This window comes from Macaca mulatta, chromosome 18, assembly GCF_049350105.2.
Source record: "Macaca mulatta isolate MMU2019108-1 chromosome 18, T2T-MMU8v2.0, whole genome shotgun sequence".
In the NCBI taxonomy this organism is placed as follows: Eukaryota; Metazoa; Chordata; class Mammalia; order Primates; family Cercopithecidae; genus Macaca; species Macaca mulatta.
In genome coordinates, this window is record NC_133423.1 from 59,354,065 (window position 1) to 59,379,386 (window position 25,322).

Here is a 25,322-nt window from a genome sequence, read left to right on the forward strand (position 1 = left end):
ACTGAGGCTGTGGTTGTACTGTTATGAGCTTCCTTAGGTCAGAGGGTTCATCTTAAGGAGCTTTGTTTAGAATAAAACTATATAAAAAACTATGATTTTTTTCTTATCAAAAATAAGAAAGGCTACATTCATTACTTACCTTAAATTTTGATTTATGTTATCAGTCATGAGTTTATGAAAGCAGAATAAACACATTGATATATTCATTACAGCGGTTTATTAAAGTCTCATTGATTTGAAACTTTCTCATTTGTTAGTTTTGGCAATTTGGGTAGCTTTGGGAAAAAATTAATAGACAAACTTTGCTTTAATGTTCAAGGAAAATAAAAATACTAGGGAAGAAGATTCAAGTTACATATCTTATTAAATAGAACTTTAATACATAATAGATTAAGAAATAACAATTTAAACTTTATCTTAATAATATTACTTGATAGCTTATCATGGATTTTCACTGGTATTCAGTTATTTTATCTTTATAATCACCATGTTAGGCAGACAGAGCAGATTTTATTGTTCTCATGAATGGAGGATAACAGTAAAACACAGCTAGTACACTCATGATTTTGAAACCTGTTATTCCCATTGCATCTTAGTTCTGTCCTCGTATTAATTATGTTTAAATGAATTGTTATTTTTCTATTATCCATGGAGAAAAATAGCAAGTGAAAAGGTAATTAATAACTTGCAATTTTGGGTAGGGGAATGTTTGACTTACACAAAATCGAAGTAAGCAATTTACAGCCTTTAAAATATTCAGTAAATATAATGTATCACATTAGCAAAAAAGGAAGAAAGGGATCAAATAATAATCTCAATCGATACTAAAAAGCCTTAGCAATATTCAAAACCCATTTATGATATTTTCAGCAAACTAGAAGCAAAAAATAAATTTTTTAACATGATAAAAAATGGCTTTAAAAGCTGTCATTATATGAGAACATTATTTGTACATAGATGATCCAAAGGACTTTACAGATAAACAGTAAGAACTAATAAGTGAATTTTTGAGAATCAATGGATATAAAATAAACAAAAATCAATTGTATCCCCATATACTAGCCACAAGTATTTAGAAAATAAAACATTAAAATAGATGCTATTTGTAATAGAATAACTAAACATCTAAGTATATATTTAACAAGGTATATATTTAACAAAAGATGTACAAGTCTTCTCTGCAGAAAACTACAAACCTTTCTCAGAAAAATCCAATAATTTCTAAATAAATGAAATGATCTACCAAATTTATAAATTGGAAATTCAGTACTTTAAAGATGTGAATTCTCTCCCCAAGTTGGTTTATATGTATGATGCAATCCTACTTAAAAATTCAAGCAGAATGTTTGGAAATTGATGCATTCATTCTAAAATACCTAAGGAAATGTGAAGGGCCAAGAGTCTTGAAGACAGACTTGAAGATGGACAAAGTTGAGAAATTACTGCCAGATACCTAGACTTACTATGAGGCCACATTATAAGAAATTGTGATATTGGTACAAAGACAGATAAGAGAACAACAGACAGAATAGAGATTTTAGAAACACACCCAGAATGTAAACATAGTCTCTTGAATTACAAGAAGATACCACCAAAATAAAGTGTACAAAGATGTACTAGATAATATATGGTGCTGAATCAATAAATAGTACATGATCACTTGGATATCTAAATACTTTTTTAAAAAAAGGAACCTTGACTTTCTATTTCACAATGTATTTAAAAACCAGTTCTACCTATTTAAAGATATAAATGTTAATGTTATATAAAGCTTTTAGGGAAAAACCTGTGAGAACATCTGATTTATTTTGTAATTGCCAGAGATGTTTTAAATAAGTCACAAGTACCAACCATGAAAGAAATACATCGTTTATAAACTGTACTCTTTTAAAAATTGAGATGTGCAGCAAAATATGTTAATATTTTATACCAAGTGTTACTGTCAGCTTTATTCATAATAGCTCCCAAATGAATTTATGGACAGCAGAGTGCATAAATTGTTGTTTATTCATAAAATGGAATAGTATGTAGTAATAATAATGAATGAACTGTTGCCACAAAAAAGTATGAATTAATCTGACAAAATTAAGATTGAGCAAAAGATACCAGACTCAAAAGAATATATACTATGGTACAATATTGTAATTATATGATTATAAGAAGCAACCAAAACCTGTGTGTTTGGGAGAATGGTTAATTATTGACTGGGAATGGAGATGAGTGAGGTTTCTAGGGTGATGATATATTTTCTATATTTTCATGTAGATGCAGTTATGTTGGTGTATTCACTTATAAAAATGTATTAATCCCTATAACGATATATCCTGTATCTTAAGAATAAAGTTAAAAAAAGATCAAGGGATTAATATAGACCTTGATGAGTAGAAAACCCGTCAATGACAACCTTTTTATAAAAGACATATACCAAATGCAAATATTTTGCATCTCTTTTTTAGTAAAAGAAAAGTAAGTTCTGAAGATATATTCTGGATTTGAAAGAGTACAATAACATTTCTTTAAACATTTTATAGTTTCAATGCTTAAGCAATTTGACAAGTTTATTCTCCTTGTATTATCTATATAAAGTTGTGATTATCTGAGAAACCCAGCAGTCTGTATATATGTATATTTGTAAGAGTGGGTTAGTATTCTTGAAAGAATACAATATTATTTACCCAACAATTTCTTAGCCCACAAAAAGCTGTAATGTAGGTAGTTTGTTCATTGTCATACTTGAATCTTACTTGTGGTCACTGCACTGAATGTGGAAAGGGGGCATGCTGGACCCAGTTATTCTTTAATGAAGAGCAACCATATGACTATGCCATTACACACCAACTGACAGCTCAAAAATAAACATGCAGAAATAGACCTGGAGCAACAAGAAGGAAGAAGCAAGACCTTGATAACTGGAGGGGATGTCTTGCTTATTTGCTGATCTTTTAAATAATTTCCATAGCACAGATAATATTTCTAACCAAACTTTTATTTTTAAATTATAGCTTGAATTGCTACTAATTCAAACTGAAATTATCAAAATATACACTTTAAAAAAATTTACATAGTTAGCTCATTAGTTAATCATATAAAAGTTATTGGCTAGAGAGACTTTTGTACCTAACAGAATAGGAAGTTCATAATACATTTAAGCTATATTTAATCGTGATGGAGAAACACGAGTGTCGAAATATTCTTACTTATTTAATAATAATAGACCTTTAAAATATAATCAATAAATCATCAAGTGAATAAATGAATTTATTTTAAGGGAGGGATAATGGTTTAGTCTGTCTGTTATAGTTGAAACAAACAAATCTAGTTAGGAAATCTTGGCATAGTCTACTCTATACCATATCAGAACTGATTTTTCAGCAGTTATTGACATGCTACAAGAGAAGCCAATCATAATTCCCAAAGATACAATCTGGAATGCCGTAACTTCAAGTGTTGAAATCCTGTAAGATCAAAATCCTGAAAATATAATTCTGGAAAAAATAATTTTTTAAATTAAGATACTTATTTAAATTTTAATAAGAGATTGGAAAAACATATAAAAACATGACAAAACTTCATATGCCACTTTACACATAAGAGCTGGCCTAACATGATGCAACCATCTTATTATTGTGATTTTCAGAATTTTAGAAGTTAGGGATTTTAGACTTTTGGGATATTTATCTTTAGGAAATTTTTATCTTTTGGATTTCAACATTTTGGAGTATGGCATTCAGGATTGTGTCTTTCCAGATTATGGTCCAAACTGTCTAAAGTCACTTCACATACTGTTAGAAAACAGAAATGCAAAATAAATGAATAAATGATTGAATACATGTATTTATAATTCATTACTAATAACTTGTTTCCTGATTTTCCACTGTTAAAAAGCTTATTTCTCTACAATATCTTATTAATTTTATATGTCTAATACCTAGCACAGTTACCTGGGTTGCCACATTAGTTTTATATTGCTGCCATAACACACCAGCACGAATTTATAAGCTTAAAAAGACACAAAGTTATCTTATAGCTCTGTAGGTCAAAAGTCTGACTTGGATCTTGATGGGTTAAGTGAAGTTGTTACCAGGGCTGTATTCCCCTTCTGAGGGCTCAGGGAAGCATCTGTTTCCTTGCTCACTTGAATTGTTCAGATTGTTCACAGAATTCAATTTCTTGCAATTGTTGGAACTAGGTCTCTGCTTTCTTGCTGTGAGTTGAGGGCCATTTCCAGCTTCTACAGGCTGCATGCCTTCCTTGGCTTGTAGCCTCCTTCCTTAATCTTCAAAGACAGTTATAGGTTTGATGACAGATCTCAATTCCCATATATATTTTAAATTTCTCCTGCTTCTTTCTCCACATCTCTCTGAACGTCAGCCAGAAGAGATTCCCACTTTTAAGAACTCATGATTATTTAGTCCCACTCAGATAATCCAAAATAATGTCTTCACCTCCAAATCTGTAACCTTAGTCATAGGTGCAAAGTCCCTTTGCCATGTAGAGCAGCATATTCCCAAATTCCAGGGATTATCTTTCTTTGAGAACTATCAAAGACACAACTTCTGAAGGATTAGCTTGATCCCAGATGCCGGGAAGACTCAATGGCCTGCCTGAACTTCAGATAGTATCCATAAGTGTTACTATTCAAAATAAACTTCAGGAGTCTGTCAATTTGGAAATGTTCAAAATTTCAGTGCCTGATTGCGTGTGAACAGGTTTCCATATAAGGGCTATCCTCAGGTCAGTCATTAGTCTGAGATCAAAGCAAGGTAAAAACTGATGATACTGAATATTTCTGGAATGGATGCAGCATGTAATTCCAGGAGTCTTGCTGTTTCTTTCTTCCTTCCTTCCTTTCTTTATTTTCTTGGGAAAATTGAAAGGAAGAAACTTGTATGAAGGAAGGAAAATAGGTTTGACATGGGCAGGGTTATAAGGGTAGGAAAGGGCACTTGTTCTGACCTAGGACAAAGAAAGGAGGAATCCTGTGACACTGAGGAGCATTGCTTCTCCCACCCAAAGAGACAGCAGTATATTATATAAGCATTGTTTCAATTTAGACATGTGTCACTTCTCCATATTTAAGTAATTGAAATATGCAATAAATTTATCATTGTTTTGTTCAGAAATATTTGGGATAAGGTCATTCAAATGCTGCTTTTGTATTCTTATTTACTATTTTCGCTTTTCTTAAAGTATTCATATCCACTGGCAACTGTGAAGATCCTCTGTAATTTTTGAAAATCAACTACAGTCATTTCATGTGAAACTGTCTGACTTTTTTTTTTTTTTTTTTGAAATTTTAATCTCCTGAGTTGTGAGAACACAGCTTAGCAAAGTGTATGGAGGCAGCAAAGCAGGTAGTTTAGATTTCTGTTAGCCTTCCAAGGAAAACCTACAAGTAAACTGGAATGCAACACAGAGAGATTATACAGTAAAATGCTTTTGCAAACTAGGATTTAAGGAACTGGAAACCTTATTATTTTTCTCAGTGAAAATGTAAATAGATAAATTTCTATGTTTTTATGTTGTAAAAATGAATTGTGAAATGTTTGTCCACTGAATAAAAACATACACACAAACAAAATACCATTCAGGTATAATTCTTTGAAAAGTCCACTCATTTAAGAACACATGACTCAAGTGGGTACTTTTAGAAAATAAAAATTATTGGTAATTGGTTCATCTATTTTCTTCATAAATGTACGTCTGTGCCCATGAAAGTATTGGTATTAATGCAGTTTCACACATTTATTAAATTGTTCAATAATGTTTACTGAGAAACTATTATGTACCAAGCATAAGGGCAAAAAGTTTATATGGCACAAAAAATTCACAGAAGTGGGGAAATTAATATGAAGATAGTAACTATAATAAAACATGGTGATTGCAGTGACAGAGCTATACATAGTGCCATGTTAAAAAGTACTAACTGTGCCTGTCTTAGTGGTGGTTTTCCAAGAATGCTAATCTGTACACATTTCTTCACATACCAATATGTATGCACAATATTTAGTATCAATTAATGAAGAATTACCTTTCAATAACAAATGCCTCATTACAAATTGCAGTTCTATTGCTTTTGAATCCTGCATTCCTCCTAAGGAGATTTCAGCTTGTTTTGCTCCTTATCAGCCTCTACCTCTCTTCGTATCTGTCAATAAGTTACAAATATAAAAAGAATTATTTGTGTATTTATGCATATAAAAGAATATAATTATATTTGTCACATATTTAACTTACTAATGGAAACTTACTACAGTGGCACACTTAAAATTCCCTGCCAGGCTAAAATGTCATATTTATATAGAACCATAAAATACCTCTTACTAACCTTTCCAGTTAAACCAAAAGTTTTTAATTTCATACATTTGTTGTAGTAACTACCCAGATTAATATATGGCCAACATCAAAAAGAAGGCAGTCATGTAATGAATTACACCATCTGTATTTAACCTTCCTTCCATCGTACTACCTGAAGTGTTTCATGTTGTGAGAAAAACATAAAAGTGGGTCGTTCAATATTTCCCCAAAGATTTTTAGTTTGACATATTTCTATTTCCACACCTTAATGCGGGAAGAACGAGGGCTGAGGAAATGACGGGATGAAAAGATGGTGTCTTCAGGAGTGACAAGAGGACGTTAAATAATTGAATGTTTTGAATGTTTTAAGCTTGACAAAGATAATGAGGGGAAACAAAAGGAAGAAAAGAGAAGATACAAAAATAAATAGAAGTTGAAGAAAAACAAAGGTGAGAGAAAAAGGTGGCATAGAGAGAAACAACCATGAATTCAGTAACTAGTAATGATGACAGGTCTTATGCCTTTATTTTTCTGATTGAGGCTAGTTGATAGAAGAACTCTCATGGTTATGAATCCTGAGAGATCTATGGTTACAGGACTGGATTTCCAGACCTGTTTGATGTTTGGTTTACCTTATTTAGAGGTTTTCTGTTAAGCCACTGTAAAAACCTGGAAGATCTAGATATCCATTTACTTAATCGTTTTAAGAGAGAGCAGTGCCATTGCTGACCATATAGACTTACATATCCTCAAAATATTAACTCTTCATTTATTTCCTCCCCCTTTGATTTGTAAATATTTTTTCTATCAAATTACCCATTCTTACTTTCCTTTATGAGCTGATTTATGCAAAATTTATTATTCTGTTTCTGTCTTCCCTGCTCAGCCCATATTTTAAAGACCATTGGGTGTGGCTATAATGTTTGTCTAGTCCATTTCTTCTCATCACTGTAGAGTCTTTCATGGTAGATGACTTCCACAGTTTACTTAGCCATTCTGCAAATGAATGGACACCTATGCTGCCCATGAAATTAAACTTTAGCTTAGTTCAGCATTATGAAATTAATTCTGAGCCCCCAAAGCAGAAGTTTCGTGAGTCAAAAACTGACCAGAACTTTAGCTTCTCATAATCCAAGACCTCTATGAACCACTTTTAATGAAATAAGGCATGAGGCAGACACATTTGGGTATGCTTTATGGTATTTAAACAGCTCTGACTACTCTTGGTAAAGTTGTTGAGTCCATTTTGAGAGTACTTACAAAGCTCACAAAGATTGCCTTTTTTTTTTTTTTTAAGGACTTGGAGACAGTTTTGAAGTTACTGTTGATTGGCTATGTCACCTTACTATGGTCCTCTGCTGGAAAAATAAAAATGCTTTCTAGCCGTCTTTTTTTATGCTTAGGCCTAAATAGAATCCAAATAGATCTTGAATGAGAGGTCTAAATTGGAACTTTGTTAAGCATGTGATATGGTTTGGTTCTGTGTCCCCACCCAGATCTCATATTGAATTGTACTCCCATAATTCCCACGTGTGGTGGGAGGGACCTGGTAGGAGATAATTTAATCATGCGGGCACTTTCCCCCATACTGTTCTCATGGTAGTGAATAAGTTTCACTAGATCTGATGGTTTTATCAGGGGTTTCCACTTTTGCATCTTCCTCATTTTCTCTTGCTGTCACCATGTAAAAAGTGCCTTTCACTTTCCACCATGATTCTCAGACCTCCCCAGCAATGTGGAACTGTAAGTCCAATTAAACCTCCTTTTCTTCCCAGTCTCAGGTATGTCTTTATCAGCAGTGTGAAAATGGACTAATACAGCACGAGACTAATATATTAATTAAGACCCTATAGTAGGGGTCAGCAAATTTTTGTCTGTAAAGGAACAGACAGTAAATATTTCAGGCTTTATGATCCACTCAGTTTCTACTGCAATTACTTAACTCTGCTACTGTACAGCAAAAGAGGCTGAAGACAATATGTAAACCAATGAGTATGAAGTGTTCCAATAAAATTTATCTACAAAAGCATGCAGGGGCTGGATTTGCCTGCAGAGCCATAGTTGACTGATCCCTGATCTAGAATATCATTTTCCCCTATACCAATATTAAATTATTTTGGGAAGTAGACACATCCCAAAATGAGTATGTGTAGAAAATTGCCTTAGGTATTTTATATCCGATTTCTGCTTGGGATACATTGCAAGGTTTGGACAGTGCCCTAATGTGAACAACAGTACCACGTGAGTAGAAACACTCATAATCTCTTCTTTCCCAATAGAGCAGCAAAAGAATGAAGACATTGCCAGTAATTCAACCCATAAGGATATTGTATTAGACTGCAAATTATTTACTGTACTTCTCATATTTGGCACATCTGTGGCAATAGTCTTAATGTTTTCTGACCCTGAATCTCCAAGGAAAAGACTCTGAGGCCTATTTTTTTTTTTTTTTTTTTTTTTTTTTACTTCAAAGCACTCTCCTCCATGAGTATCTAATTTATTTTGAAAGGCTGATGTAATTCTACAGGGTGTTCAGAAATTAGAACATTTACATACTGGAATCTTAAGGGTTCTGCAATTCATGCCCAAGATTAGGGAGGGATGTAAACCCAGAAGGGGTGTCAGACTGAAATTAGGCTGGACCCTAGCCTTAATGTTCTGTCCATGTGTGACCCTGGGCAAGAAATTGGCTTCCTTGGCCTCTATTTCCTCAGTGTTGATGTAGAAAATTTTTTTTTAAATTTCATTTCTGAAGGACTTGCACCAAATTGTTAATGCTATCTCTGGAGTATAGAAATGACAGTCACTGAAGAAAGGTTTTAATTTTCTACTCCATGTACCTCTCTGTTTTTTGTATATAATATAGTCAGCATGTATTACTTCATAACAAATAGATTTCTAAAAGAAATATTTAAATTCTGATTTAACATAGATATGACAATAAAATTGACATTAAATTTAAAAAGTGCTTTCAAAATTAACCATTTTCTACAAATGTAAAGCAGCATCAGGTTATCTGACTACATCAATGCAACCTGCAAAATATATATTTTTTAATCATTCAAAGCTTTTACTGAATTTATGCCATAATATGTGTTCTGGAACCCCTTAGATCAGTTTTTCTTTCATTTGTAATGAAGTTTCTAGGTACTGTTCTTACAATTTCTGCATTTGTACAGTACATTATTACTTTATGATAAAGTTAGTTCGTAATTCCTTAACTGTTTTTGCTGATGACCTTTTAAAGTTGCATAATTAGAATAAGTCGTGGTTATTGTATTGGAATCTGTATCCCATGGGCCAAGAAGGCAGCACATTAATTCTCTGCATCACCCACTCGATGTGCTGTGCCATCAGCACAAAGATATTATTCTTTGTAATTACATAAAGAAAGGGTCTATTTAGTGTTAACTGACCTTTCTGTGACTGATCAGCCTTTTCCGCCAGTGAAGTAGAAATGTATATCATTAAAATGTGAGTAAATAGGAAACCTTTCTAAATCTTAAACTGTACAAATCAGGAGGTACACATGAAGAGGAAATGGTTGTTGAGTCTTTCACATGATACCATGAAAAGAGGAGCAGACTTTTAAAACATATATTTTAGAATATATATTCCTAAAATATATTTTAAAATATATATTCTTATTCTTAAAATACATTTTAAAATATCAACAAATTAAAATATAAATAAATGATGATAATGCATAGGAATAGTTAACAAGGGCATAACATCAAATACGTTTCTGTTTAACACTCTTGATATCAGAAAAAAATTATTAAACTCAAAAATATATTCAGGATTAAAAATTTAAGTTTATTTAATACACAATTAATAAATTTAGAGGAATTATCACTGTGACTGTCATTTACTGAGGATGAAAATTGTGCCAGGGATTATATTAAGATGTTATATACTTTAAATATTGTAACTATTTCAATCATGTCCTTTAACTTAGAAAACATCGTTGAGGATATAGATTAAGTGAAACTGATTTTTCCTTCTTTTCTTATTACATAATTTATTTCTGTAATCAGTTATATCAAATTATTTGGAGGGACATAAATGATTTTCAAGAAAACTTGACCAAATGGAAATTTAATACCTAACATAAAGTGGCATTTGTGTAAGGTTTTCTTAAACTTATTCAATAGTTATAGGAGGAATATTATAGTCAGCATGGAGAGAAATGGTTCTTTCTTTAACATACACCCACATTGATCAGGTGTTTTTTAATAATTAACAAGCATCTGTATTTCTGGGTCAGGTTTTCCCTGCTAAGACCACATACAGAGCTCTTATATGAAATATCTCCAGAAATCACTTGACAAACTGATGCTTCCTTGAAACTTTGCTCATCACTTTTGCTGGAACTGATCTCTCATGGAACTACTATTGTTGTGTGGTTATGCCTTTTATCCTTCTTCATGCATAATGCATCCTGATGTAGTTAGCTTTGTGAATGCCTCTATTCCCTTATCTGATTGCAAACTCCTTCTGCCATGAAATTGTGGGGTTTTTTTCATGTTATTATCAATAATTCTTGGTCAAATATATACAATGAACGGAGACAAAAATAATAATAGGGCACAAGTAGGGTTAACAAAAGATGTTCAAAAATTCTCAATTAATTTCTTCTGAGTTCTGAAAGGCAATGTCATAATGTCCATTAGTAAACTTTATGCATAAATCAACGCAGTAGCTAAATTTGTAAGCCAGTCAGGAAAGTAAGATGAGGAGTCCTTTGTGTCCTCATATAGTTGGGAGCTGGGGTAGGGCACCTAACGGAAGTATTCCCCTGGACTCGGGCAGAGACAGGTTTGATTGGTCAGCTGCATGTCACAGGCTTTCATCCAGCAGTGTCATAAAGGTGCCTCCGCCAGTACCTCCCATACTGCTTTCTGTCTACCACTTGCTCAATACGTACTTTTGAATAAATGATTGAATAGAGAGCATTTTGTTAAACATAATAATACATGGAGTTTAAGGTATGTAATAACCTTGATGCAGAGGACTGATTTGTTCATTTACAAATCAAGAATGTTCTTTTAAAACTAATTATCAGAGAACTAGCCTTGGACAAGGGAATGGTTTCCATGACAGCACAGACAAGGAAGTGGGTCCTGGGAGAGTTAAAACAGTTATTTGCTCCTCTGAGGCTTCAGGGTATCGACACATATCATTCTTACAGACTTGCTTCTTGGAAACACTAGGGAGAACTCTTGCTTTCTGTAGTAATTGGTGTATAGATTTTAAGGGAGAAGCGATGCAATAATACCTCTATGCACACTGTAGGTGATGCCCTTAATAAAGAAGATATTTTCCCCCTGTCTTCTACATTGTTAGAGGATCAGCCTGTGTTTTCAACATTTGTGTTAATCACACTAATGCCCATGAATCAAAGTGGGGGATGCTTTTGAAGTTACTCACAAAGAGACTTGGAACCTCCTTGTCTTGTTTATTCTAAAATATATCCCCTGTACATTCTATGAATCAGTCTCAGCACCAATGCCTACTTTAAGGACATCAAAGCCTCACGGCATACAAAACTATCATTCCAGTGCTCGAGAAGGGCAGAAATGTGCCAAGGGCATATAAGAGGACTATAGGGATTCACTGGGATGGGATCAATGGTGTAATGCATGGGCATGTGCACAGGATCATATACTATTGAAACAGTGGTGCTTGGAACTGACTACTTGTAATGCTATGCATTGATAGGATACTAAATATGTGGATACATTTTATTGTTTACACTGTTAGTCATATGCTAATGTCAAAAGACAGCAGAACATTTAACCTGATCTATGAGAGTTTAATTCACAAGTCATAGGCAACAATAATCTAATATTCCTAAGGGACCAAGAAAATACTTCTCTTGACTCTGACTCCTCCAAATTTGCTCAGATACATACTAACCTATGTGGTGGGGCAGCTTTGATCTTCTGATTCAAGTCAATGATTTTTTTTTGTTCTGCAAAGCTTGTTGCTTATGCCGTTTCCCCACTTGATAGAATCAATTCCACTGTAATTCGAATAGAATTTTTCACACTTTGGCCTCCTCCAACTATAGCTTGTAATCCGTGGTGAACAGGAATTATATCTTATCCTTCTTTTTAATTCCTGGCCTAGCCATAGAGCTGAATCCATAAAGTAAACTTACCAAGGGTTTGCTAAACAAATGATTAAATAAACCAAAAAAAAAAAAAAGAAAAAAAAAGGCTGGACGTGAGGATGCTCTGGAGTAAAATCAATCAATAAATACTAAGAATACATTTTTTGTTTTCTGGTGATTCTGGTGGGAAGTCCATTCTTTCCATCCAGGGAACTGAGGTGAATGTGGTGCAGTCTGTGCAAGAATATGGATATGGTAGCAAGAGCCGGCAGAGCTCTGGTGAGATGAAAGAAAGCAAGGAGCTGTCTGCAGTAAATTCTTAAAAACTGAGAATTGGGGGATGACAGACAGATCATCAGAAAAGATTAGCTGAGATGGCAACAGATAATTTCATCTGGACGGGAGAGTTAGAACTGGGTCAGAAGATGACAGCTCTCTTACAATACATAATTTAAAGAAAGACCTAGCCCCTCTGCCTGGTAAACTGGATCCTAATGCCTATATTAAGAGTATATATGACACATTGCTATACATATAGTCATAGACACCTTGATGATTGTACTAACAATAAGGTATTTGTAAACAGCTATTTCACTTTTTGCACTTACATGTATAGTGCAAATATTTTAATCATCACCACCTTTCTAGAATGTTTGAATCAAGGTTTTTTCTTGTAATCTCCTTTGGCATTAGTCCACCTTTGATTTTAAAAATAACAGTTCACATAGATTTAAACTTTGTCCAGGATAAGTGTCTCTGGCGGAAGCTCCAAAGATCTCCATGGATAGCATTATTCTAGTGCATTCAATCATAGTCCACAGTTCTACAGGTCCCAACTTTGAAGGTCCATGCATTTGGTCTTGCCAGGGAATGCATCAGACATAATAAAATAATGGGATATGGAATCATGTAGATCAAAAAGCACAAGAAACTGACAATATATAACCAATATGCCCATATTGATGTATAATTGACAGTAGCCTGGAACCAAATTTTAATTTTCATAAGTGGTCTGTTTTATCTATGTCAAAATGCTGTGTTAGCCAGATTATAATAAGACAGTTGCTTGGCAGAAATGGACTTAGAACTACAGAATTCAGTTATTTGATTTGATTATTTAATGTCATTACGTTTTATGAAGACTGAATTGCATATAGCATTTAAAAGTGCTGGCTCGTGTTTACGAAGGGAATATATTGGACAGTTGAGGGTACAGGATCTGGCGCCAGTCTGACTTGATGATGCAAAGCCCAGCTCCTCTGCCTAATAGTTGTGCAACCTTGCACAAGATATCTGGTGTTTCAGTTGCTTTGGTTGTATAACAAATACCCCAAAACTTCATGGTGTAAAATGACTGTGCTCATGATTCTATGTGCTAGATATTTGGACAAGGCCGAGTGGGGATAGCATGTCTCTGTTTCACCCTTTCTGGACATCAGTTGGATGACTTGGAGGCTAGGGGTTAGATTTATCTTCAGCTGACTCACTCACTCACAATTGGTGCTGTTGGCTGAGACTTGAGCTAGGACTGTTTGCTGAAACACCTACACATGGCCTCTGACCTAGATTCCTTACAATGTGGTGGCAGGTTCCGAGGGTGAATGCTCTCAAAAAGAGGGCCAGGCAGAAGCTGTATGCTTTCTATTATATAAACCAACCTGGGAAGTCACTTAGCATCATTTCTACCATCCTTGATTAGCTGGAAAAGCTACAAGTATACCCAGGTTCAAAGGAAGGAGAAATAGACTGTACCTTTGGATAGGGAGTGATAAGGTTCTGGAAAAAACATGTGAGACTGAAAATATTGCTGTGGCCATCTTTGGAAAATACAGTTTGCCTCAACTGATATCTCTCTGCCTTGTCTTTCTTATCTGTAACATGAGGATAATAATATAAACTCTCAGACCATTGTTGCAAGGATAAATTCAGTAAATACTGCATTCCTAGCACGGCTCCTGGTTATGTAAGCACTCCCTAATATTAGCTTTGATTCTTTTTCTAATTCTCAATTTTGTCATCAAGCTAATGTAACACAGCATAACTAATACTAGAGTGGGAGTGGAATGGTTTCCAGAACTGAAGCGGTTGAGGCTTTGGGTCTGGAGGAAGGTTTTCTGTTGATAGGCACTGGCTATGTTAGTGTCCCTGACTTTATTTCATTTTTGCTTCCATTGCTTATCAACTTCTTTTAAAGTGACATATTCTTTTTAGGGAGAGGAGGGTTGTTAATATCTTACATTCAGTTACAATAAAGATTTGCTATCCTGGGTAATTTTCTTTCTTCTAAAGGTGAGTATGTAAGTCTCAGTTGTTATTCATTATATGTGGAATTTATATCTTAACAGGCAAATTCAGCCTTATTTCTAATTTCTTTGCTATATATCACAAAGTGAAACAGAAATATGATACAGGCTTTACATTTTTTCCCAAAAAGAACCAGTTCTCTGATTGGAAGTCCCTAGTCCCCACTTACCCAGTGAGAGATGGGAAGAAGGAAAAATAAACTAAAAGTGGAGAAAATTGAGGAAAAGTCCAAGTGGAATCCATGGCTTAAAGAACAAGAAAAGTCAAGTGGGGGGAAAAATGAGTAGAACTACTATTGGTGTATTTTGAATACTCAACCTGTCTCCATTTTTCAGCATTTTTGCTGACAGAGGAGGAAGCCAAACCTTTCCTTAGCAATGGTTCTTCCACACTTTGGGGATCATGGGCTAACTAAATAACCCAAGAAAAATGCTGTGTATAGTTTCATGAGGGTCACATACCTTCTGAAAGTCAATGATTCACCTAAAATAAAGAATTCTTGTTAAACCTGGACAATATGATTATCTTTAGAATAGTTTTTAATACAAAAACATACTGTATGATTTATCTTTATATACTTAAGATCTTCACCTCTCAAGTAGTACAGTATCAAATAGTACAATGAATGTGCCATATTATAATGGTGGTTATATTGCCCATCAGTTACTTCATAGAAGTTGAAAAACAAAATGTGTGTTTCCAAAGGGCACAATGTATGTATTTGCTAACTAATATTACGTGTGTACATGCATTCATTCATTTACTAAAAACCTGTGCAACTACTTATGTTAGATCTTCGCAGTGCAGCATCTCTTAGGGCAAACAAAATGATGGTCTCATCCCTCATGGAACTTACAATCTAGATTTGGTTCAGTCCTTACAAGCATAATCTTTATTTTCTAATAAAATACTGGGAAAAGAAGCAGTAATATCCCCAAAGTATCAAGGTTTAAAGAAAAATTTGTGACAATAAAGAACAAACCATCACCAAGCAAGATATTTTTCTTAATAAATTCTAGACAATGTGGAAACTATTAGCAAACATTCATAACGTCTCTTCTGTTCAAGCTATCTTCCCAGTGTTTTACCATCTTAATAAATATTAATAATTGAAACTGAATAAATAATAATAAATCTATCTTTGAGAAAGTGTTAAATATATTTAGGCCTTTTGGAATGTCATAGTATGGAAAATGAAAGAAGTGAAAAAAATAAGAATCCTGCATTCCAGTTATCCTTTTATGGGCTATTTCCCATGGATATATTTCCACCAATAATTATCATTCCCCCTGTGTGTCATTTACATTTAACAATATATTGGTTAAAATTAAACAAGTTGTGAGGTGGACTCTCAGTTAAACTTAATAAAACATTTTCAGTGTTGAATGAATACTATTATTTAAAATGAATAAAACTTAAACTTCATTATACATCTGAAGGTCACTGACTTTCAGGAATAAGTAGTGAATTGGTATATCCTTCACATATTCATTACTGGAAAATGATAATGTAAAATATTGTGAGTGATGTAACATTTTGAAGATTTATTGGCATAATTACACAATTTGATTTTTTGGCATATATTCTAATTGTGATACATAAAGTGGAAGAACTGGTATCATTAAAAAATTGAACATGTATGCATTTAGAAATAAAACTGCATATTAAACAGTGAGCAAAGTATGTATTATAAAATATTTCCCCAATTAAGTTCCGTTAAATAGGTAAAATGCAAATCCCATAACTTTGTATCACTCCTCTCAAATTAAATGTTTTTAGTAGCCATCTAGAAATGGAAAGAAAAGCACCTGAGAAGTAGGATGTCTCAGATATCAGAGTTGTGCTTAGATTTAATCAAACAAGCAAATGAACAAAATATTCAAAATGATGCCTATTCCTTTCTAAAGTAGAACATTTATCAATTTTACAAGTTAATCGCTTCAGGATTGGATTTTAATATTAATGATGATATCTAAAATTAGTATAGCTATCTTTTGAAAAGAATCCCCACCAAAGGAAAATATTAATAGAACTTTGTCCTCCTAACAAAAGATAATTCAATGTGATTTTAGGCAAGTTTATAGATAGAAGTTACTGAAGTTTTAAATTATTGTGACAGAATTAAGACAAGGGCATTTAAAATGATTCTCAGTTGGTCATTTTGGCTTTTTGAAGGATAGCTATGACATAATATTTATCATTAGGGATCAATATGGATACCAGGCTTTCATGAGAAATATGTTTGTTGACCTTAATAAATCTTCAAGTGTGTAAATACAGAAATATTTGTACAGGCAATTTTCTGCTGAATTACATTTCCTCTATACACATTATCACATGGCAACATATTTTTTAAGAACTTATACTGAAGGTTTGATGTGATGGCAATTTTCACAAAGAAACAATTTTAATTGCTTCACAATGGTTATTTCTGTATCTAGTTATTTAATCATCATTATCATCATCATGATTAATCTGCATTTATATGTTTTGACAACTTATTTTGCTATTATAAATAACATTGTAATGAATAAAGCATTTTGCTTAGAATAGATTCCCAAAAGAGAAATTACTGGATTAACAGGTTTGAAAATATTTAAAGCTATTGATAAATACCATATTTTTCAAGCAGTCAGAGTAAGTTTTCTGTAATGTAAAAAAAAAAAAAAAAAAAACAGGAACTAAACTCAATTCAGGCATTTAATTTAAAATTATAGATAGCCCCGAACTTGCCAATGAATAGTTATGCAAAGTTATTTTCTAAAGAGTTTATATTAGATTTGACGTATATTTATTTAGTCATGGAGAAGGACATTATAAAGTTCTCAACTGCTCACAGTAGCAGATTTAACTTTTATTTAAATATAACTAAAATGTATTAATTATAAACAATGACGCTGGGTGCTTCTAAATCTTGAGTTCCCTATTCTCTCTTACTCTTTCTTCATCTATGTTTTTAATGTTTTCTGTGAGTACCAACATTCTGAACTTCATGGAGATGAAATTCTAAGCTAGAAGGCACCACCTACTCATTTAAGCACAAGGGCTAGAGAAAAAGAGAAGAGGACAGGAAACTGTGAAAGTGCTCCTGGGATGCTGATTCAAGGGTCCCAGGATTGGGCACTTTTCAAGACATGATTGAGGGAAGTTCAGGAAAAAGGCAGTGAAAAGAGGTGAAGTAAAAGTCAGACTAACTCTGATGAATCACACATTAATGTTTAAAAAAAAAAAAAAAGCCTGCATCAAAAAAGAATATTATTAAATCAACAAAGGATATTGGTATCAGGAGAAACATTTTTTGGTTATTTTGTTATTCTTCTACTATACATAATAGAGCATGTTTAGATAATTTAAAAGATGTAAAAATTCAAACAAATCCAAATTATTTTAATTGCATTTGTGTATATATATATATACGCGCAATTAAATTATATATTTTTTTATCTTCTAGAAAATAGTAGCTGATTCACTTGAAGAAAATCTGCGTTTAGCTCGAGAGTATCAACAGCTACAGACTACATTCTTAAAGGAAAAGGACAATTATTTCACTATATATGATAAACAGCTATCACTTGATACTTCAATTAGAGACAAGAAACAGGTATTGGTTTTTCTAACTGTTTTAAGATAATGATTTATGTCATATATGCACTATAAAAGTAAAAAGTAGTCAGTTTGGGTACCTCTGATCTGACGATGATACTCCACAACGTGGCCTATTTTCTCTGTGTAGGTTTGTTGTATATTTATATCAACCTTTTAAAATTGAATTTTGAAAGAATATTGGAGAAATGAAAAACTTAGTTTCTAATCCACTATTCTATGCTAACTTGCTTTTAATTAATATGACCAGAAAAACCAATTTTTTATTTGTAGATTTAAATATATTATCATAGTCTTCACATTTTAATTCTAAGAGTGGGTGATTTCCCATGGTAGGCCTCTAAATTGTCTTTTTAGTATACAGGCTCCAAATTCTGGTAACTGTTTTCTTATCAGATATGGAGATTAATTGGAAACTTGGAAAAATAGCTGACTTTCTCTAATTACTGAAAATCATTGAGAATTCTAAATATATTTTGTAAAATCTTCTGTAACGGTATGTGGAAAGGTAAAGCACACAATATGCTATGAATCAAAAAGGAAGAAAGTGTTCCATTACTAGTGTTATGATACAGTCACTTCCTCTATGTTCTCCAGATACTTAGTAACAAGAACAAATATTTTCCTTTGAATATTTGTTTTCCTCCAGGATTCAAATTTCAGAAAATACAGTTATTATTTTTTGACAACGTAACCATGAAAACCAAACTGATCCTTTCTCCTACTGGTATCACCCATATTGTTGCATTATAAATCAGTAGTTGAGAATAGCGGTGCTATGCTTATGGCTATTACGGAATGTTGGGAAGGCAAAGGGTGGGATTTGAATGCAAGTTCTACTAGCTCCATGATCTTGGCAAGTTGCCTTTTCCAACCTCAGTTTTCTCATCTATAAAATAAGATTTACCTCACAGGGTACTTGGTAAATAATAAAAAAGAGCCATTCATAGTAAGTTACTTTGAAATTTAAGGGCTGCTATACAACTGTAAGTAATTATTACATTCATCTGGCATCCTCCCTATCTACTTCCCTATTTCCCATTCATCTACTCTCATGAGAGTAAAAGCTTCTGAATACATTGGGAAAGAGAAGAATGCATTTTTCTCTTAAAATCTTGAAATGATAGCAACATGAAGATACATCAAAGTACAAGTGTTTGGGAGGCTAAGGTGGGAAGATCACCTGAAGTCAAGAGTTTGAGACCAGCCTGGCCAACATGGTGAAACCCTGTCACTACTAAAAATACAAAAACTAGCCAGATGTGGTGGCATGCACCTGAAGTCCCAGCTACTCAGGAGGCTGAGGCAGGAGAACCACTTGAGCCCAGATATGGATGTGGCAGTGAGCCGAGAATGCACTGCTGCACACCAGCATGGGCAACAGAGTGAGACTCCATCTCAAAAAAAAAAAAAAAAAAAGAATGAAATAAGTGTGTTTGGGAAAGAATTGATAATACAACTATCTACCAAAATCTTAGTGTCCTCAAACCATTTTGCAGGATTCAAAGAAAGGGCATGTATGTATCTATGAAGAATTTGTCCAGTCACCTCATGCATTTGACATTTTTATTTGAGGTTAAATATGTCCTACTTGTTTTTCATAATTGAGAAGGAGAAAATAATCATTGGCTTTACTGTATGTCCTTTTCTAATTGGGGGAAACAAAAATAAATTGTATGTACACTTATCAGTTTATAAAGAATCACTTGGTGGCTAATGACAGATACATTCGATACGTGCATAAATCGTGGAGACCCCATGCTTTTTAAGAAAAAGCCCTAATATCACATTTTCATAGTAAGAGCAAAATTATCTTGATCTCATTTTGGAATTAAAGCAAATCTTGATGCAAGATACAAGGACTGAGACTGTAGTAGGAACAGACAGTGGAGATTGCTAGGAGATTGGGTTTATGTTTGTGATCCCTCAGACGAATCACTTTTAGCACACCTGTTTCAGGGAAACTTTCAAGATTTATTTGTACTTCCAATCATTTTTCATTTCCATCCTTCAGCGATGGAGGTCATTAAGTGCAGGCTGCCCTTGTCAGTGTCATGTAGGATCAATTTGCTGCAATGGACAGAGAGGCCTTATAGATGCTGTTAAATCTGTCAGTGAGAAATCGTATGTCATTAGCGTCTAATGCACTGCTTACAGGATGGAATTTGGCCATCAAAAATGAGAAAACTCTTTAATATTTTAGTCCATTTCCTTGATATTGCAGCATTTCCCATGTATGCAGGTTTTAGTTCTTTGGCCAGTTTCGTTTGGGTACACAAAAGCACTATTCAGTCTCTGATTCCCTTGTTGAATTCCCTTGTCAGATAAAACGGATCTCACTTTTAGGAATTTTGTGCATCTTTTTCCTGTTTTAGACTAATTTCATTGCTTCTGAACATGAATTCCTTTTGCCATGGTAAATAACTGTATTTTAATTATTGTGTTTCTTAGGGACTATTATTCTCTCTATACAAATTGTACATTTTCATACTTCTTTGTATTTTTATGCCGAGAGTAATAAAGTAAACCTAATGAAAGAGTAAAACAAATTTAAAATAATGTCCCCTTACTTAACACAATCTTACATACACATGTCTCAGATGTTAGAATGCTATAGTATTTCTCTTAGTGTTAATATTATGTCTGCTTTATTTGCTTGTGTTATTTTTGATACTTTCCTGTACTTTTAAAATTTGTAGTGATGGATATTTTTGCCTTTAAAAATCAGAAAGAGGCAAAAGCAAGTGTGCAAAATTCTTATTTGCCCTGTTCATGGGTAACAATAGAAAATAATCTAATCTAAGACTTCTTAGATGTCAAAATTAAAACTAACACTAGAAATACATGAAGGAAAATCTCTGAAAAACAGATTATACTTCCATGTGAATATAGACATTTTCGTTAGAAGCTTTCAAATACTTTTTATAAAAATACGTCATTTTTAATATTTTATCTTAAAAGTAAAAACTCCACGGGTGTTTTGATGAAGTCACCATGTATTTGTTTTAATTGCCACCTCAGATTCTTTGAGCCTGCACAGAAAGGTAAGTTAAGCAAGCATGCAGATACTGAAGTGATCTGTTGGTTGAAAACAAGATGGCTTCCAAAATGTGTTAAAATACATTTTTAAAATTATATCATTAACCATTTGTAAAGCTTTACACTTCCTTATTACAAATCCCAGTGCTTTCAAACTAAGGTAATGAAAATTATTACAGAATCAGCCAACACGTAGCAAATACTTATGTGGACAAAGTATTTGTGCTATATTGTTTGCAAATATTATCTTTCAGTGTCTCTCAATAATCCTGGGGAATTTTCTATTACTTTTATCATCTTTCCCAATGTAAGATATAGAACTAAAATTGAGTGTCACACAAGATTGCTCAAGTAGAGGGAGATGCTGGGATGGGAATCAAATTCAGATTTTTCTTATATCTAATCTATTTCAAAATTATAATACTACCTCTTTACTATAACATTAATTAAACAGTCCTATACATGGCTAATCAGGTTATGTAAAGCTTTGAAAAAAACGTGTAATTTATATATGGTATCTCTAGTGTTCAACTGAAATAGATTATTTAATTCTCTAGTTGTTTCTGTAATTTTAGTTCATTGGAGCCACTTTTTAGTGATTTTCTGGGGAAAGGGCCACCTGTTTACTTGGAGGAGATTTAATTTTTATAGGGATCATAGGTAGGTTTCATAATTCTAAATTGTAAAACTTTTGAACTAGAAATGCCTTTAGAAATATTGCCTTCCTCTTTAAAAAATAATTTTACAGAGGAAGAATCTTGGGGAGGCCAGAGTAGCTTAGTGATTTACCACATACACGGTTAGGTAGAAGAAATGTTGTCCTAGAACTTAGTTTTCTTTACTCACATTCAAATGTTCTTTCCAATAAACTGCAGATGAGCATATGCTATGATTTTTTTCGGAGGTTTGTCTGGACCAATAGCTGAGATGTAAGCGGCTCTTTTAAGTGGTTTGGGCCTGTGAAGGAATCACAGAGACATGAATTAGAGGACTACTCTGCAGCAGTGTGTTGGCCTCTAGGGAATACTTCTGATCCTCATGGAACATTTGTAATCCATTCATTCAGTTATTCAAAATATATTATTAATCACCAATTGTTCTATATACCAGCAACGAACAATTGGAATTTGAAATTTAAAATACCAGCCATGAGCAATTGGAATTTGAAATCTAAAACACAATGCCATTTATATTAACACACACGCACACACAAATTAAGTGAATTTAACAAAATATGTATAAGATCTATATGAGGAAGGGCACAAAATGAATGAAAGGAATAAATCAAAGAAGATCTAAATAGATGGAGAGATATTCCATATTCATGGCTAGGAAGACTCAATATTGCTAAGATATCCATTATTTCCAACTTGATATATAGAGTCAATACATTCCCAATAAAAATCCCAACGTATTTTGTGAATATCAATCAAATGATTCTAAATTTTTTATGAAATATAAAAAGACACTAAATAACCAGCAAAATATTGAAAAATAAAGTTAGAAGATTAACACTATCTGGCTTCAAGATTTACTATAAAGCTGACAAAGATACTATAGAAGATATAGAAATGTGCCACCTTATTTCTGCTTCCGTGCTGAAGGTTGTACTCTCCAGTCCAGGAGATTCTTTCCTAGACAATAATGTAGAATCAGAGCTCTCCAGCAGCCTTTCTTCACCCCACCAAGAGAAGAATTGTGTATTTTTGCTATTTAATCTACCTTGCCTGGGTCTCATTGGACAACATTTCTATATTAAATTCTCAAAAAATTGTATCATCTATAGATTATATAAATTTTCTCATCAACTTTCCAACACAGTTTTCTTTAATACTCACTTTGTATCGATGTGCTTAGGAGTCAGTGTCAATTATAGCAATAAACAAAGTTATTTTCCTAGAGAAATATGAAAGCTGTTTGATTCTCATTTTTATAAGTATTTAGTATTGCTTGTTGTCCTGCACACCATATAACTGTGCTTGGATAGTGATTTCTGTCTGCTTGTTTAATGTAGATAGAAATCCACTTCTTTCGTAGCAAAACCATAAAATAATAGTTTTCCCTATAACAGCTATTTGAAGACCCTATCAGTGTCTCTGCTTCCATTTCTTAGACACAGGCATGTGGACTTGCAAACACACACACACACACACACACACAAATGGCTTTGGCCCCTGTTTCTTAGAAAATGCGCACACACACACACACACACACACACACTTGTTCTAAGGCATTATCACACTTTAATTTGCATTAAATTTATACTGTCCTGTTTCTCTGAAGAGTTTTCCTCACGAGACCTGTGAAGAGCTTTGGTAATGCCCGAGACAGAAGTAGACAGCTAATAATCTATTGTTTTATCTCAATGAATCTCCCTTTTGTTGTCCAAACTCCATGAGGAAAATACCAATACTGGGAGTTTCTTGCTGGCCAAGACGTTAAAGAAGTAAATTTGGCTTAAATCAAACCAATTGTTCGGTCCAATACCAGTTTTGAGAGAATTTTCAATACGTGTATCTTTCATGCAATTTTGAGGTTTTCTTCTGGTAGAGTTGCATAGCAATGAGCAGAATGTTTTTAATATTAGCCACACCTTAAGAGTGATTTACTGAGTGTGGTGATAGACTCTAGTATATAAAAAATATTTAAGATAAAATTTTCGTGTGTGTGTGTGTGTGTGTGTGTGTGTGTGTGTGTGTGTGTGTCTCAACCAATGGCTGTTTTGTTCCCCAGGGAATATCTGAATATCTGGCAGTGTCTGGAGACATTTTTGGTTGCCTCTGGCATCTAGAAGGCAGAAGCCAAGAATAAGGATGTTGCTAATCATCCTACAGTGCACAGGACAGTCCCTCTCCCCTTCACACACACCAAAATTCTCCAGCCCAAATGTCAATAGAGCTGAGGTTAATAAACCTTTATATACAGAGAGAGAGAGAGAATTTACTTGTCATATATATGTAATATGCATGTGTATGTGTATATACATATATATAACATGAAACACTGTTTACTATATCCCCTTCTTAAAGATTTAAAATGCATTTGTATATGTAAAATTCTGAGAAATTCAATATTAAGAAATCTGTTAACTCTGTTAACCCTGAATTTTCTATTGTCCCTGGAATTCTTTCTTCTCAGGAAAAGTATTTACTACTGATTGACTTGGTGTTTAGTAGATTAAACCTTGGAAAATGTTATTCTCTTAAAATATATATATTATTTATATATATTAAGATATATATATAAAGAGATATATATAAAAATATATATATTAAGAGATATATTAAGAGACTAACATAATATAATATAATATATAATATAAAACATCAGAGAATAAGAGGCAACTTTGTCACAAACTGTACTTTCATGATATTCTGCTGATATATAACTTTAATTAAAAAAAGTATTCTTTATATTACCAATAAAGCCATAGAATAATTTTGAATATTTTCAGATAAATACGTTCTTTGGGAATCCACACATATCCAGAATGCTGACTTTCTTTGATGCTGTAGTAGAGCAATAAAATGAAATAGTGTTGTTTTTATCACTTAAAGCCTATGTTTAAAAAATTACAATAAAACAAGTAAAATATTTTTGTGTACAACTTTTATGATAGGTATATTTTCTAATTAGCTACTACATGACTTATAACTGCAATTGATTTTCAATTCTGTGGGATTATCTGTTAATGATTTTTTTCATTTTGAGCTGTGCATAAGCTTCTCAATGACATAAACATTTGGAAAAACTCATTCCGTAATCATCTTTTCACAAATCTATGAGTTATATCTTATAATCATTTATTAAAATAAGTATTAATATAGAAAATGTGTATTTATATGCTAAATATTTTCTTTAGTCATGTCTTTTTTCTTCGAAATTTAACCATCATTAAGGTGAGATGGAAAACCTATAGACAGCTTATTTAGTCCCATGAGCCTCTGATAATAAGGAATATTAA

The 25,322-nt window shown here is 33.1% G+C and overlaps 1 protein-coding gene across 1 annotated transcript in view; it reads left to right on the forward strand.

The window, feature by feature from the left end:
• The window catches only part of CCDC178 (coiled-coil domain containing 178), a 483,853-nt gene that overhangs the window by 290,047 nt on the left and 168,484 nt on the right, over positions 1-25,322 (forward strand). Inside the window, exon 19 of the mRNA XM_001101213.5 lies at positions 18,168-18,317. Within this exon, the coding sequence (XP_001101213.3) occupies positions 18,168-18,317 (150 nt within the window). The remainder of the gene's footprint in view (positions 1-18,167; positions 18,318-25,322) is intronic.